Here is a 16940-nt window from a genome sequence, read left to right on the forward strand (position 1 = left end):
GATACCTTTGTTATAATTGACATTTACTACATTAATGAGCTTTAGGAAAAAAATTATACCCATATGATTGGAGGTCAAACACAACTCTGGCTTGTATATATGCTAATGAGAACAAAATTACCTTTTAAATCACAAGCTGATTTAAATCTTTCCAAGCATGTAAAAGTCAGCAACAGAATCCTTCATATGAGGCAATTAGATTACAAAAACTTAAAATTATTTTATTTGAAGAGAAAGGGACTCTTACATGGCCTCTGATAATTAAAAAGCCTTAAAAATATGCTATTATCTACATGGATAAATACACTCAAGAGTAGGGAAAACAGGTAACTACCAATTTAAAAACTGGGGGTGGGGCAAGCTTGAATATGCAGATACAACAAAACTGAGAGAAGTATATGGACAAAACTCACTAGCTTCTCTTATTCACAAACATGCTAAATTCCTATCTCCTGATAGGATGCTATGGTGAAATGGCCAGGCACTCAAAGGCCAAAGCAAAAAGCACTGCTCTAAACTAAATGATTTAAGTCTGATAACTGTTATGAGGCTAATGTTTTTCTTCTGGTGTGCAAAAAACTTTTGATAGTCAAATTCTTTTTTCACTATCATGTATAAAGAGTTCACTTTTCAGATGATCTAAAACACACAAATCAAAATCACAGACAAGAAAAAACACACCATTGCATTTTATAAAAGAAACATAAGATATAACAGGGGATCTTACTGCACATCAGACCCTCACTTTGAATTTCAGAAAAGCAGAACTTTTTCAAAAGGCTAATATCTACAAACAAAAGTAATTTGGCATGTTTTATCCAACATTAAATATTTTACACAGATTATAAACACACATACACACAAACACACATACATGTATACATACAAAAAAAAAGGGTTGTTGTTGTTGTTTTTTACCTAAATGCAAACTGGATGAGGATCCATGTGATGAAAGTGATGGCGGTGGCGTAAGTGAATGTCCTGGCGTTTGGCTTGGCAGAGGCATGCCTATTGGACTTGGAGAGGAGGAAAATCCCAGACTATTGTAAAATGGTTGCCCTATGGGTGCTAGGCTGCTACTAGATCTTTTGTACAAGTCAGAGCTAGTAGATAGAGACTCTCTCCTTGTGGCACTACTACTTGCAGAACTGCCAACTGAAGAAGAAATAAAAAAAACCCTAATTACATACAGTGTTAACTGAATAAAACCTATCCCCAACTCTTGCTGGGCAATAACAGAAGTGATCACAATAATTATTTTTTAGAAACATTACAGAGAAGATAATTACTGTGATAACTAAATATATATATATACTAACTTATTAATCATAAAAGGGTATAAATGCACCCCAATAAAGTAACTAATACTTAACAGAGCAGTCATGTGTTTCGTTATTTCACACATATTTACCATCGACACATAAGATTACTGTGCTTTAATACCCTGGTATGATTATAAACCCTGGAATTGCAAGTTGTCTGTTTTAGGTTACGCTAGAGATTAAATTCCAAAAAGATAAGTTTTGGTAGTGTCCTAATCCTGGAACCTGATTCTGAGACTTCAATTCAACGCCAAAATAAAGGTTATACTGATAAACAGAATATTAATACATTTCCTTCACCATTCACTTTGATTTGGTTTCTGGCTTGTGTTCAACTCATCAATAGCCTTTTAAGCCCATATTGGCCCGAATATTAGACAGTTGTGAAACAGAGATGGCAATCAACTCAAAATTGACTCACTACAAATTTCTCCATATTCTCCAATAACTAAAATCCAAAATATATAAGAAAATTAGTACCTCTCATTACTGTTATCACAGCAAAGATAAGCTTTTACTCACCCCTCAGGGCTCCTTCATTCCTAATATTCTATTACTGATTCCCTGTGCCTCTTACCTCTTACTCAAAGGAACGGTGATCAATTTTTTATCTTAGATAATAAAATTATTTTACCTCACATCCCTTAATGCACTACATACTAACTTCTTTTGACTTAATCCCAAACTCAACTATTAATCTTCTAACCCCATTTACCTTTGTGTACTCCACAAAATCATGTACAAATGGGAGGATCACATTACCACAGTGAGAGCTATGCCTGCTCAGCAGAGGCAGCCAAGGTCTGGCTAACTGACATACTTCTGGGTAACCACATTCTTTATCAATGTCAATCAAGGCTATCCAAAATTCCCCATCTCAAGTCTCACCCAGAGCAAATATGTTTCTTTCCTGATTCTAAGCACTATCCTCTTTTAACTGAAGGTCTTTTATATCCAAGGTATTTTCATATTAGATTTTTTAACCTGTTTAACTTTTTAGTGACAAGCTTATATTCGGACCAATATGGATATTCTTAACCAAGCTATTAAGTCATGGTTTTTAAATTAAAAAGTCTACTGTAAGTAGCAGATCATATAAGATTATAGAGAAAAATTAAGCAGAGTACATGGATAAACCAAGTTAAGCTTATGATTATAGAGAAAAATTAAGCAGAGTACATGGGTAAACCAAGTTAAGCTTATAATACAGATAAGAAACTTGAAACTTTATTACACTGGTTTTGCCAAATTCAAGATTCTATAAAAGAAAAAACAAAACAAAGCAAAATAGGCTCTTGCCACTCTATTAGGGAAACGTTTATGCTATTCAGCCTTTAAACCAGCCACTGCTGTTTCTGAATATACTGATCATATGTTTTAGTGACAATTTCACATTTTAATAACAAGATGATCTTCAAAAGTAAATGAAATATTTTAGTTACCTGAAGGCAAAATGTCACTTCCTCACTCCAAAAGATTTCCAATAATTAAGATACTGTATAGAAAACTGGTGATATTTTAAATATTTATGTCTTAAGAGGACATTTAACAGAACTGTCAGTAGCATATTCACAGGTGACAATATTGTTTCATATTCTTCCAAATGATCACTCACAATTTTCCTAATTGTATGTCTTAGTGTTCTGTTTTAAAAACATTTGAATCTAGTCCCATAAAGATTATTTAAGTATAACTGATTTTTAAGTAAGCAAGACATAATCAAAACAAAACTTTAATTCTTGGTTTCCTGTGCTCCTTCAAATTTAATAGAGTAGAAGGTAGTCTTATCAGTCTCTTAAGAAAAACCCAGAAAGCTTCATGAAAAAAAATTAAATGAAAGGAAAATACTACATAGCAATATGTACTTTAACAGCAAAAACAAACAAACACTAATGTAATAAACAGCTCTTCTTGAGTTGGTTCTGGCAAAACTATCAATGTCTGCTATTTTAACTATGCTAATTTAAAAGGACACTGTCAAAGTGATTTTTTTCTAAAACATGGCTGCATTTAAAATTCCTATTTCAAAAAAAAAAAAAAAAAAAACCAACTGACCAGGAAAAAGACAACAGCTCTCTAATGAGAGCAGCAGCACTACCATTCATTCTCCTGGTAAGTAACCTCCCCCGCCACCCCCCCCCCCAAAGTTTTAACATATGTAGTATTGTCTTACTCCCAAAAGGAAAAGCCAAGCCAAACATTTAAAATAATCCAGTTACAGCTATACTTTTACATATAAGCAAGTTGGCTCTTTAATCTTACTACAGGCCTACATTATCTGCAACAATGACTATGAAATATAAAACAAAGTACACCTAAAATATCTAAAGGACTAGACAAAGGAGTCACTAATGGTTTATCAACAGCATATAAAATAAATTACAAATTTTCAATTACCATACTATTTTCTAAATAATGGGCCATAGAAAGTTACTATGCTACAATGGCTGAGCTTCCTGGTCAATAGTGTTATGCTGTAGTACCTACCACCTTTAAACATTTAATGACTTCATCATACAGATAAGAGTGACTATGTGTACGTTAATTGTGTGTACTTATGTACAAAACTGTATTTAAGATTTCACATAGGTATGCAATTGCCATGGGAAAAGGAAATGGGTAGACATTTTGTAAAAGCACATATGTGTAGCACTTGAATAAACTCCCACAAAATGTCCAAGAGAAGCAAGAAGATGACACTATTCACTGGCATTCAGAGGTGGCAATAACTAATGCCCTCTGAAGCTTGGTGATACAGAGGTACCCTAAGCTGCAAATCAGAACTGAATATGTGGTGCTTACAGGTAAGGGAGGCACAAAGAAGCAAAGATCAGTTTTTGGGAAAGAAGCATCTGGAGGTGACATAAACAGGGAACAAAATGTTCATGTCAACCAGTTCCTGAATGCCGGGAAAAAGGTTATAACTAAGAGACAAATGGGAATCTGAAAGAAGAACCAGACCTACATCAGATTTTTTTTTTTTTTTAAGAAAAGAGAACATGGGGTTTATCAAAGCTCTTTTCTATTCTTCTTGGATTAATGAGGATCTGCAATCTATACTTTTAATTTTTTAGTTATTTCCACAGTTATTTTTCTTTTCTTAAAGTTATATGTTTTTTTGGTTTTCCTCTGAATTTCTATAGGATTCCTGAGAAAAAGGCTAGTCTCAATTGTGTTAGAAACAAAGATTGAATATTGTATAAAAACTTGAGCTGGAGATAAAAACACTAAACTCCAAAAGGAATGAAAAAGTTCAAGCAGGACAATTAAAAGATTGAACAGTCTCCATATTCACTAGATTTTTCCTTCAGAAGTTCTTGCACCCATTCTTTGGATGACTGTGTTACAAAGTACTGACATTTCCCTTCTGTATTTCTTTATAACCAAGAAGTTCCTAACGTTTGAATACAATTTAATGTGGTGGGAAAACAGATGAAAAGCTGACATTGAGGATTCTAGGGTGTTAACAGAAATAGAAAATCTTTTGAGGTCTAAATAAATAGCCTCACCTTCATGAAGAAAAGGCTGCCAATTGTACCAACAGAACTAGGGTAAGCCAGTATTACTCATGTTTCTTAATACTCTGGAAATCATGTTTGACAATATGGAGTCAATCTGAGCCTCTTCTGACTTTGCTTAGTTACTATTCAATCAAAAATCTAGGGATTGAGTATGTGTAGGTAAAGTATTATTTTTGGAAGTATTTAAAATTTGGATTTCTTAAGTGTTATAAAGTTAGGGTATGGGAAAAAACATCCTTAAAAATTAACTTTTAGTAACAAAGGCTAAATTATTTAATCTAAAATAAAATAAGCACACTGGTAGTTCTTAAGGGCTTCTGTTTAGAATGTTTCATTGCATTTTATTATTATGTATCATTCCAAATAATGAAACACCAGCACTTAATAAGAATGACTGACCTGATAAGCATACAAAGATGATAATTATTTCAGAACATCAAAAATTTAATTAAATGGCAAAATATTTAGCTCCTCAATCATAATTATGTAGAGAATAAGGAAGAGATAGTAATTAGCATATAACATATTGCTCTAAACAAACCTTACTAAACCCAAATTTCCGTTACATAATTCCAAAGCCAGGGGAAAAAGGAAATTATATGTGAGCAAAGGATGGGCTGCTTAAAATGAGTGAAGCATCCGTACAGACAGATTTGTAGAAGGTAATTTTTTAATTTTACAAAACTAAACCAATAAATCAACATTCTATTCCTGTCCATCCTACAATATATGCTATTACCGCTTATTTTAAGACTATTTAAATATTTAATTAAATACATATACCTTGTGTCCACTTATCAGAGTACAACTTACCTGATGAGCCAAATCCACTGAGAGCTGAGCCTATAGCAGCACCCAAAGAGCTGCTACTTCCAAAGCCAAGAGATGTATTTCCAGGTTGACCAGGTCCATGAGAAAATAAAGAACTGCTCTGGGAGCTATTAGTCAAAGAACTGCTCCCATAAAATGAGTTAGACTGCAGATTAGTGCTTGGCTGTTGCTGTTGCTGCTGCTGCTGCGGTGGCTGAGTGCCAATTGGCCGAAACAGACCATTTGTGGTGCCTGTAAGACTATTTGCAGTTCCTCCAGCTGCTGCTGCTGCTGCTGCTGCTGTAAGATATAAATTTGAGATACTTTTTAAAACTACCCGGAAAACTATTCTGTATTTTAAAAACAGTATTTCAAATCATACTAGAAAAAAAAACAACCCTGAAAATGTCAGTTATGCTTACCAGCTTGTGCGGCTGCTGAACTAATTAAAACGGGTGTTGGAGCCATTAAACGAACCGGAGCTCCAAGGCCAGTTCTTGCTCCAGGGCCAACCACTAAGGCACCAGTCTGATCATAATAGGCAGTTGGAGCTAGTACTTGATAGCCTAGATAGAAGTAAAGTAAATGTTCACTAATGAAGACATTATTATAGAAAACATGCATCATTCCTTTCCCCTGTAGTTGTACTTGTGTGCTAACCAGAAAAGTTATTTTATACCACTAATATAATACCCTTAAATTGTTACCATATGAAAAGCCAAGTATTTGAGAAAGCATTACTTAATATATTAAAAATGTACTAAAACACAGTTCATATTTTCTCTAAATTTTAACAGACACCTTTAACAAAAATGTCTCCTACTTGTAGACCACAAAATGAGGTGATATTTTCCTGGGTATAGAAACAAATACACTATCATGAACAGACATTGGAAAAATCAGTCGGAGAGGAAGATGGATAAAAAAAATTAGGGGAAGTGAGGTAGAACACTAAAAGAAATGGATGTTGTATAATTTTAATAAATTCTAAATCAAGTGCCTCATTCACCACCATTCCCTTAGATTTTCTCTTTTAGTAAATCTTAAAAGATACTCTACTTGCAAAGGTCCTGAAAGCTACAGACTGAATGAAACTCACGCAGGCATTAGCTTTATTATGGCCTTGAGCACAAAGCAGGTAACAAATGACATTATACAGAATTACAGCAGAGTAAAGTTTCTTTACCTTTTAGCAGCCTTTCTCAATGGGGAGTTCTCATCTGAACCACAGAACAAAGAAAATGATTCTAGTGACTATTTTCTCAATTCTCCCAAGCATGGTACATAACTAGTACCACTCTAGATGCATAGAAGAGACATTAACTACATATAAAAGATGTTTAGGGCAACAGCTTAATTCTCTCTCCAAATTCAGGTTCGAAAGGCTGCCTTTTAGTGTGACAAAGACTCAGGCTCCATAGTCTTGATATCCATCTGCAAAAATGTACTGGCAACTTTTGATATACATTTTAAAATTTTAAACAGAATATAATAAAATATATTCCAATGACAATTTGTGGGTTCTATATGTGGGTTCTGTATAAGAACCACACAGAAGTAAAAATCACAATAAAATTATAGTTACAAAATAGCATGCAAATTTTACTGCTTAAACTCAGCAGATTAAATTCAGTTCAAGCATAATAAACTGCAGAGATAAACATTTAACATCACCATTAATACTAATACTTTGATACCCAAAGGTTACTTTTAAATCGATATAATAATTCTGGCTAAGAATAAGCATTGGCATCTTGCTAATGAAACATCCACATTACTGTGAAACCACAAGCTATAGATGCCATTCAATGCTTTTAACTGGTGTGTGTGGTCTAATTCTAAGAACAAGGGATGTAGAAAATATTCTTGTTCAAAAGCATTATCACCTACTTAACATGTGAATCTGAATTAAGAAATAAAGTTAAGCCATTTGGATATCTGGCTGCAAGGATCTTACTGAGGAATCAAACAGAACTGCTCCAACTAAACAGCATTAAAAAAAATCCCAAGAGGTATTACCCTGGTTAATTTACCCTTGAAGACTTGCCTATTTCACCTTCTAAATGTACCTCAAATGCATCTATTCTCTTGATTGTCACTATCCTGTCCAACCAGATCTAAATTCTCTGCTCATACTCTCATCCCACACTCCTTAAAATCTATTCTCCACAATGAGCTTTTAATATCCAATCTAATACTACACTCCTGCACAAAACCTTCTAAAAGGCTTAAAATGAAAACCAAACATCTTAATAGTGGTCTACAACATGATCTGGTTGGTCTCTGGCCAGCTTTCCAACTTCATCTGGTAGCCTCTCTTCTCTTAAGCATCATACTTTCTTTCAGCACAGGGCTTTGAAGGATAGTGTTTCCTTGACAGAGACTGTTTTCTTTTCCTCTCCCATCCCCTACTTAATTCAATTTGTGGACTTATTTACTCATGCATTCATTCAACAAACACTTATCAGTATTTATCGAAATGCCAGGCACTGTTCTAAGTAATGGGATAAAGCAGGAAACAAAAGGAAAAAAAACTTTACTCTCAAAGGTTATTTTCTACTGCAAATAGAGACAAAAAAAAAGTAAAACAGTATGTTAGTATTAAAAAGTGAAAAAAACATTAGGCAGGGAATGTGAATAGGGAATATTGGGATGGCGATAATTTTAAGTTGAGGGTCAAAAAGAGCCTCCTTAAGAAGATGATAAGGCAGGCCACAGTGGCTCAGCAGGCACAGTTCTCACCTGCCATGTAGGAGACCCGGGTTCAATTCTGGTGCCTGCTCATGCCAAAAAAAAGAATATGACATATAAGGGATACACAGGTGAGACAGTAAGTCAAGCAGATAGCTACAGAAAGAGCTCTCCAAATAGAGCTAACAGAAAGTAAGCCACTGCAGCTGAAAAAGAAGAGGAGGGAGAGCAATCGAGACAGGTAATGAGGAGCAAGATCCTGCTGGGCTTTACAGGCCGCTCTAAGGACTTGGGCTTTTACGCTAAACAAATGAGAAACCATTAGTAGGTTCTGACTTCCCTTTCCAGCCATAGAAAACAGACTACATGGAGAGAAAAAAAGAGGACAGAGGACACATGGAAACCCTGGTGAAAAGCTATTCCAAAAATGCAGGTGAGATAGAACAGAACTAAGTCAAAGCAGAAACAGTAGAAAGAGATAGGTAGTTGGATTCTGAAAGCCAAAAGGATTACCTGAGACTGGATGTGGGGTGTGAGAACAAGAGAAATCAAGAATTGCTTCTATTTTTGACCTGAGCACTACAGGAGTGTAGCTATCATTTAATGTTAAGTAAAAAACACAAGAGAAACCTAATTGTGGGAATTCAGTTTGGGACCTGATAAATTTGAGATGACTTATCACATATTCCACTGGAGATGTCACTTGGTAGTGAGATACGCAAGCCTGGAGTCTAGGCTGGAAATATAATTTGGATAGCTGTCAGAATGAAGATGGTATATAAAGCCATGAGATAAAATCAAACTAAGAAAAATTTAAAAAAAAAGTACTGAGAGTATTTCACATTAAGCGGCTAGAAAGAGAAGGAACCAGAAAAAAAAGACTGAGAAAGAATAGCCACCGAAGAAGAAAGAAAACAGCAACAATGTGGACTTATGGAGGCCACGAGAAAAATCATTTTAATGAAAAGTGAGTGGTCAATAATGTCATATGCCTCTAGAAGTTTTTAAGGACTGAAAACTGACCAATGGATTTACAATTAAGCAAGCCACTGTTTTATGAAGTGAAAGCCAAACTGTGGTGGGTTTGGTAAAGAATGAAAGGCACAATGTTTCTAAACAATTCTGCTATGAAAAGGACCAGAAAGAGAAAGATGGGCGCTAGAAGAAAAGGAGAGTTAATAGTATTTTCTTTTAAACCCGAAAATGCACTTTATTAGCAGAATATGGTACTTTGTGACAATGTTTTTCAAAAAATTTAATTTGAAATATGGTACATAAAGAAGTATGCAAAAAGTACAATATGATGATGATAATAAACAGATAACTGCTCAGCACCCCCAAGAAACCATGTCCCATATGCCCTGCTTTATCCATAATCCTCTTATGAGTTACGTACCGTATACTAATACACATAAATGCGTTCCTCTAAGCTACTGTTTGGTTTGGATTATTTAAAAAAATATTTTGTGTGATTCATCCATGCTGTTGTATGTAGATACTTCCAGTTCATTTTCATTACCATACATCTCCCTGGATGAGCACCATAATGCATTTATCTACATTCAGTCTGGGGACATTTCAACAGTACGGCTATAAGCATTCTTGCACATGTATCCTGCTGTATTACATGGCACCCAGTCATAGAGTATGGATATTTTCAACTTTGGTAAACATTAAACTCTTTCCAAAGCGTTTGTATAAATGTTCACATTACCAGGTTGGTATCACAATTCTCACTGCTCCATAACCTCAATGGATGGTTTTCATGTGCTAAATGGCCATTTTGATCCTTCTGTTGCAAAAGGCCTGTTCCAGTCTCTTTGCCCATTGTTCTACTGAGCTGCCTTTTCTTACTGACTTCTAGTTCTTTATGTACACTGAATTAAAGTCTTTGACCGCAACACCTCTCATTCCTTGGCTTTGGTCTTCCAGTCTCTTTATGGTGACTTTCGGAGTAATGTGGGCAAATTTATCATTTTATTTTTTATGACACAATTTCCCTATATTATCTTCTAAGAGCTTGAAATTTCTACTTTTCAGACAGAGGTCTAAAATCCAAATGTAGTTATTATTAAGGACAAAGGTCCAACTTCATTTTATTTTCCCCATACAGACCATCAATTTTCTACATTCCACCTGATACACAAAATAAGCCAGTCTCCCCTACTGCTTTGCAGTACTTCTTTTGCTATTTATCAATTGGGTGTTTGATTCTTCTTAGAGCTCTCCTGAAGTCTCCATTCTGTTGTCTTCACACAGTACTAACTGACGCTATGGAACAAATCTTACTAAAGAACAGAGCAAGTCCTTCTAAATTGTTTTTGTTCTTTTTAAGTGTTTTGGCTAATCTTGACCCTTTTTACATTTCCATTGTCAAAATGCAACAAAAAGACCCCATTGGGATTTTTTATTAGGATTATACTGCAATTACAGATCAATTTGAGGAAAACTGACCTGTCTAAAGTACTATATTATCCAGTGGACTCTCTCCTTCAGGCCTCCTCTAATGTCTAAATAATGCTTCAGGATTTCTCCCATAGAAATCATATACAATTTTTATTATATTCCAAAGTACTTCCTATTATTTTAAATAGAATCTGTTAGTAACAGCTTTGTTTACTGACTTATACAACCGTATTATGCTTTTCCTGTAACTATTAAGAAGTTCATGTGGTCATTGTCTTTTAATCTCTTAATACAGCAAATTACACTGTAAATTTTGTAATGTTTATTTCACAGTACCAGTCACTTATAAATGATGTATCTGACATATATTGCTGGATTTGGTTTAATACTTGCTTAGGATTTCAAAATCCAGGCTTGTAAGTGCAAATAGCCTAAAACTTTCTTTTTCTGTATTGACTGCCTTCGATAATTTTAAGTATCAAGATTATACTAGTATAAATTGAGCTGGGGAGTACACTCTCTTTGTTCTGGAATAACTTAGTATCTCTTCTTTGGAGTAATTTATTTAACATTGGAGTTATGTCTTCTTGGAATGTTTGGTGTCATTTACCATTGAAGCTACTCTGACCCGGAGTTTGCTTGGTGGAAAGATTTTTGGAACACTGAACTGATTTCTTTAATGATAACAGGACTTCAAATTTTCTATACATTCTTGAGTACGTTTGGGAGAGTTACATTTTTCAAGTTATTCATCAATTTTGTGTTCATTTTCTGATTTATTGACATGAAATGGTTCCCAGTAGCCCTTTATGACTGTTTAATTTTCCTGGTATTGGTTTTTCATGATGCCTAGAGGTTTATCAATTGTATTAATCTTTTCAAAGAAATAACTTTGGGGATAATGGATCCTTTTAAATGTATGCTAGATGTCTTTTCATTCACATCAGCTCCTATCTCTATTACTGGCTTCCTTTCTACATTCTTCAGGTTAATTTTCTTCTTTTTATAGTTTCCAGATGGATGCTTAGCTCATTAACTTCTGGCCTTTCTTATTTTCTAATATATGCACTTGAGTCTGTATATTCCCCCTCTATGTTCTGCTGCAGTTCACTATCATTCAGTTTGAAAGTTTCTAATTTCCATGCTATTACTTTTTTTTAATCACTGAGTTTGTGAGTGCTTTGGTGGGCATTAGAGAGTGGGGGAAGGAAGGAGTGGTGGAGTTAGAGAAGAGTATAGAAATATAAAATACAGGAGCTGAAACAAAACTCTTCCACGCTAGTTTCAAGATACCTCCTATTGATACAACTTTCACAATGTGACTGTGATTGTGAAAACCTTGTGTCTGATGCTCTTTTTTTATCTACGGATGCTCTTTTTTATCTATGGTATATACACATGAGTAAAAAATATGAAAAAAAATAATAGGGAGAACAGGTTAAAATAAATTGAGTAGATTGAAATAGTAGTGGTCAATGCAAGGAAGTGGTAAGGGGTATGGCATATATGAGTTTTTTCTTTTTTTCTTTCTTTTGCTGGAGATATGCAAACGTTCAAAAAAATGATCATGGTGATGAATACACAACAATGAGATGATATTGTGAGCTACTGATTTTAACCATGTCAAGAATGTATGTCAAGAATATTGGTATGTAGGTTCATTGTTTGTAATAAAAATATTTTTGAAATATGGATAAAAATAAACAAATAATAGAGTAACAAAGGTTAAAATAAATTGGGTAGGTGGAAATACTAGTGGTCAATGAGAGGGAGTGGTAAGGGGTATGGTATGTATGAGTTTTTCTTTTTCTAGAGTGATGCAAATGTTCTAAAAAACAATCATGGTCATGAATACACAACTATGTGATTATATTGTGAGCCAGTGATTGTACACCACGTATCAAATGCTTGTATGTTAAGAATGTTTGTGTGTTGTTTTTTTTTTTTACTTTTTTATTGTATAATATAACATTTGTATGTTGTTTTAGTGCTAAAAACATTTTTAAAAAAGTGGTATCTTCTATCTTCAAATATAAGCATGGTAGAATCAAGAAAATAACCCACAAATAGCTAACAAAATGCAAGGCAGACAGAAGTACTAAAGAAAGGCACAAGTAATGCGCCACGGAAGGCAGAATAGGTCATTCTTAGTGAACAAACAGAGGGAAAGAGAGATCAGAGAAGGGTTCATGGAAGGGATGATATCAAAGGGTGAGAAGGAAAGATAATCACAAAATGTTCATAAAACTACATTTTAAAAGAAGCAAAATGTAAAGTATATACCCCAATTCTGCTGAAAAATTTTAAGATGGTATTGTAAGCTAAAGAAAGAATACTCTAGGGTCAGAGGCAGAAAAGTAATGGAATCTTTGGAAACAGTATGTTGTCTGAAGTGTTAGGAGCATTGGACCATGGAGGGTTACAACAAATTAGGTTTAAAAGGTAGAGTGGGCCTAAGACAACAAAAAATGTGAAGAATGAAAATGGTATAAACTGACCTATACTTTTGAAACTATGAAATGCACAGAACAGAGTTAGAAGGACGATGAGAGGCTAAACAAGAGGGGCAGATATGAAAACAAATAAACACGAGATAGAACAATCAAGACATATTGTACTCTGAGGTTCTAGCCAAGAGGTTCTAGTTCAAGAGGACAGTGGTGTAAGTGAAAAAGAGTAAACAAAAAATAAGTAGATCTGGGGAGATAAGTTTACTTTTTTGTTATGTTCAGTTTAAGGAATGGCCGCAACATATATATGTTAATGTATGGGGCAGGGTAGGGATTTTGATAGGAGTTTAGAAAATAATTCAAAATGCAGATGTAGACCCATTAGTTTCCTGGCATTGGGGTACTTGAAATGCAGAAAACAGGTAGACTCTCTCTCAAGGAATAACTGTAATGTGAAAATCGGAATAAAGAAACAATATTAGGGAATTCCAAACAACATAGCCACATTAATACCATTTATTTTACACATACTTTGCCAAGAATTGTATTCTCATAATTTAATCCTTATTAACAATCCTGTCGTATAGGCATTATCTCCCGTTTACTAGTATTGAAAGTCTTAAGTCCAAAGAGCAAACTAACTGGCCAAGATCACATTAACTGTTAAGTGGTAAAATAATGCTGAAAATCTGACTCTCTAAAGCATGTAGGCACTAAACCAGGCTGTCTTCTATATTTAAGGATGTATAAACAGGAAACAGACTTCTGAAGTTATCAGGAAGGTGGAAAAGCTAGGAAGAGCAAAATATCATACATGTGATAGCAGAAAGGATGAGAGGGTGCTGTACATAATCAGTATGGTAAAACAACAAAGAATGGAGAAAAATAAGGATGACAGAAAAGAGAACACACTTCGTAACTGTCATGGTTAGGGACAGGTGTCAACTTGGCCAAGTTGTGGTACCTGTTCATCTGATTGGGCAAGCGCTGGCCTGTCTGTTGCAATGAGGACATTTCATAGGATTAGGTCATGATCACGGCAGCTACATCCACAGCTGATTCCATTTGTAATCAGCCAAAGGGGAGTGTCTTCTGCAATTAATGATGCTAAATGCAATCATGGGAAGCCTTTTAAGGAGGATTCAGAGGAGACAGGTTGCATTCCTGCTTTGGCTGGTGAGCCTCTCCTGTGGAGTTCATCCAGGCCATCCATTGGAGTCATCGGCTTTGCAGCCTGCCCTGTGGATTTTGGACTCTGCATTCCTACGGTCACGTGAGACACTTTCATAAATTTTATATTTGCAAGTGTTCCCTGTTGATTCTGTTTCTCTAGAGAACCCTAACTAATACAGTAACCATCACCAAGTAATATTAGATCTACTGTAAAGGAACGGAAGTAGTTTACAGGTTTAACCTCAGTATTATTGTTGTATAACTTTATGAATTTATGTGTATCACTTTATGCATTCATGCATATTACTCTGTGTATTGTGTGCATATAAATTGATGCATTCATAAAGGTATATAATTGCAAGCTTTCTCGAAGGAAGAAAAGCAGAATGTCTATAATACTATAAATCAGGTCCAGGCTTACTCAAGCATGTCCGAAGATATCAGTGTGCAAAGAGGGAGGCTGCCAGACCTCTTTCTTGTCATGTCCAGGAGCTGCCCTTATCTCAGACGAAAGAGTTCAGCTAAGGGACAGATAGTAACTCCTACCCTGCAAGATCTATCTCTGTACTCTTCCAGTGTTTACCACCTGTTACCTTAGTAACTCCCGCCTTGCTCACTAGCCTGTATAATCTAGAAACAGAATATTCGGGGCTCAGACTTTGGACAAAGAGTCCTCTGGGTCTGCCAGCAATTAAGTTTTGGCCACTTTTCAGAGGCTCAGGTGCTTTCTTGGGTAAACGGAGTTTTTCCTACTTCAGAATGATTGAGGAAGGGCTTAAAGGTATGGTAGAATATAAAGTTTGACAGTATACTCCATGACAGCATCTCAATTGAGAGAAATCTTTTTAGAACTCAGCAAAATGGCAGAGTGGTCAAAAAGAAAGAGGTGGCAGAGGAGAAATACTGAAGATGCCAGACTGAAAGCCAACACACAGCACAAAGGATGAAGCAGAGGGATTAAAAATCTATAATCAATTTGACACAATCACTTGGAATTTGAAGGGTCACAGAGGTAAAGAGGTAAGAGAAGGTGAAAGAGCTAAGAGATACGACGTTTGAAGGAACATCAATTTTCTCAAATATACAGTTTTTAATAGAGCATATTATCTTTATCACTATGTAACTATTTGAATTAGGAAAGTGAGAATCATTTCATCATAGTCCTGGGCAGAATGAAGAAAAGAAGATATCAGATAGTAGTTTTAGAGTGAGGGAACCATGTGAACGACTAACCAATCAACAAATCATTTAAGATATATAAGTACTAATTCTTGTAAAACCCTTTTATGCAATTGTTTTTTACCTTTGGTTTTTTACCTTTATATTTCCAAAGGGGTAAAATGTTATAGTTCAAAAGGTTAGGTAAAACAATCTGCTCTAAAACATTTTCCTGAAAGTTTTATTTTTAATTTTATCATGACTACAAAGATATAGAAAATTGTTTTTAGATAACTATAGTATAAAAAAATTGCTTTCTTTTAGAATTTATCACTGTAATGTTCATGATGACTAAGCAAAATGAAAAAAAGAACATTCTCCTCTTGGGACCTGCCCATGCCAAACAAAAACAAAAACAAAAACAAAAAACCTCATAGAATAGAGGAAAGAAATGAATACATAAATTCTGGATAGATCAAAAATTGATAAAATAGGAAATGCCTTGAGGTTCTTAAGGCAAAAAATAAAAACATGAACTGAAGGCTGCAGCGAATACACTCACAGAAGCACTGTCAAAATACCAGGTTACACTAAGAATATAATAGTGTGGACAGTGATGGCACCAAGATGGTGTCATAGGATGCTCCAGGGTTCCATCCCCCCCACAGAATCTTTAAACATCAAGCAAAAACTGGCAGAACCAATTTAAAAGGTTCTGGCAGGTTCATATAACAGTTAAAGGGTTGCAGTAACTGGGTGAACAATGAATTAAAAAGGCAACTTAAAAACAGAAGGAAAACCCTGTGGTACATTGCAGGCCCTTCCCCCAACTCCTCTCAGCTTGGTACAGAGCCAGCCTGTGCTCTAGGTGCAGGTCCTTGGTCCCTGTTCCAGAGAGAACCAAGTAAACATAATGTGCATTCTAGGATGCATTTATGTCTGTACCAACATATCTACCTGAAGGACTGAACAGGGCTCTCCACTTTGGCTTTGCCGTCCCAGAACTTGCCCTGCAAGCAGAAGCAGTTTGCAGACACTAAAGTCAGTATAAGAAACAAATGAATTACAGTGGCCTGGGGCAAAGGATTACTAGTTAAGGCATACAACAGAGTGCCAGTAAAGACCACTTTCAAAACGAAAACAAGAGGCATTCGGATACTTGTAGAAGGGGGATTCTTAAGGCCACAAGCCCATGCCCAGGTCAAAGACAAGAGAGGACACTGTGCTTTAGCCCCACACAGTCCTACAAATTGACTGTTAGGAGCGCTAAACTCTGAAGGTGAGGACCAGCCGAAATAAAGCCAATCTGCAAAGACTGTGAAAAGTGTTGCCTTTTGTTTGTATTTGTTAGCTCCCAGCATTCAAGGAAATCTCTGTCATATCACTAGCTGGATACAAACTTAAGGAAC

General features: G+C 35.3%; 1 protein-coding gene across 10 annotated transcripts in view; it reads right to left on the minus strand.

Moving 5' to 3' along the window:
* Positions 1 to 16940, minus strand: part of PUM2 (pumilio RNA binding family member 2) — a 102377-nt gene that overhangs the window by 18574 nt on the left and 66863 nt on the right. For 8 of the 10 annotated variants that reach the window (XM_077152166.1, XM_077152167.1, XM_077152174.1 and 5 more), the window contains 3 exons: positions 6076 to 6219; positions 5657 to 5953; positions 919 to 1155 (listed from right to left, as the gene is read on the minus strand). In XM_077152166.1, the coding sequence (XP_077008281.1) occupies positions 919 to 1155; positions 5657 to 5953; positions 6076 to 6219 (678 nt within the window). The remainder of the gene's footprint in view (positions 1 to 918; positions 1156 to 5656; positions 5954 to 6075; positions 6220 to 16940) is intronic. The other 2 variants (XM_077152172.1, XM_077152171.1) reach the window with 1 other exon arrangement.

This window comes from Tamandua tetradactyla, chromosome 3, assembly GCF_023851605.1.
Source record: "Tamandua tetradactyla isolate mTamTet1 chromosome 3, mTamTet1.pri, whole genome shotgun sequence".
Taxonomy (NCBI): domain Eukaryota; kingdom Metazoa; phylum Chordata; class Mammalia; order Pilosa; family Myrmecophagidae; genus Tamandua; species Tamandua tetradactyla.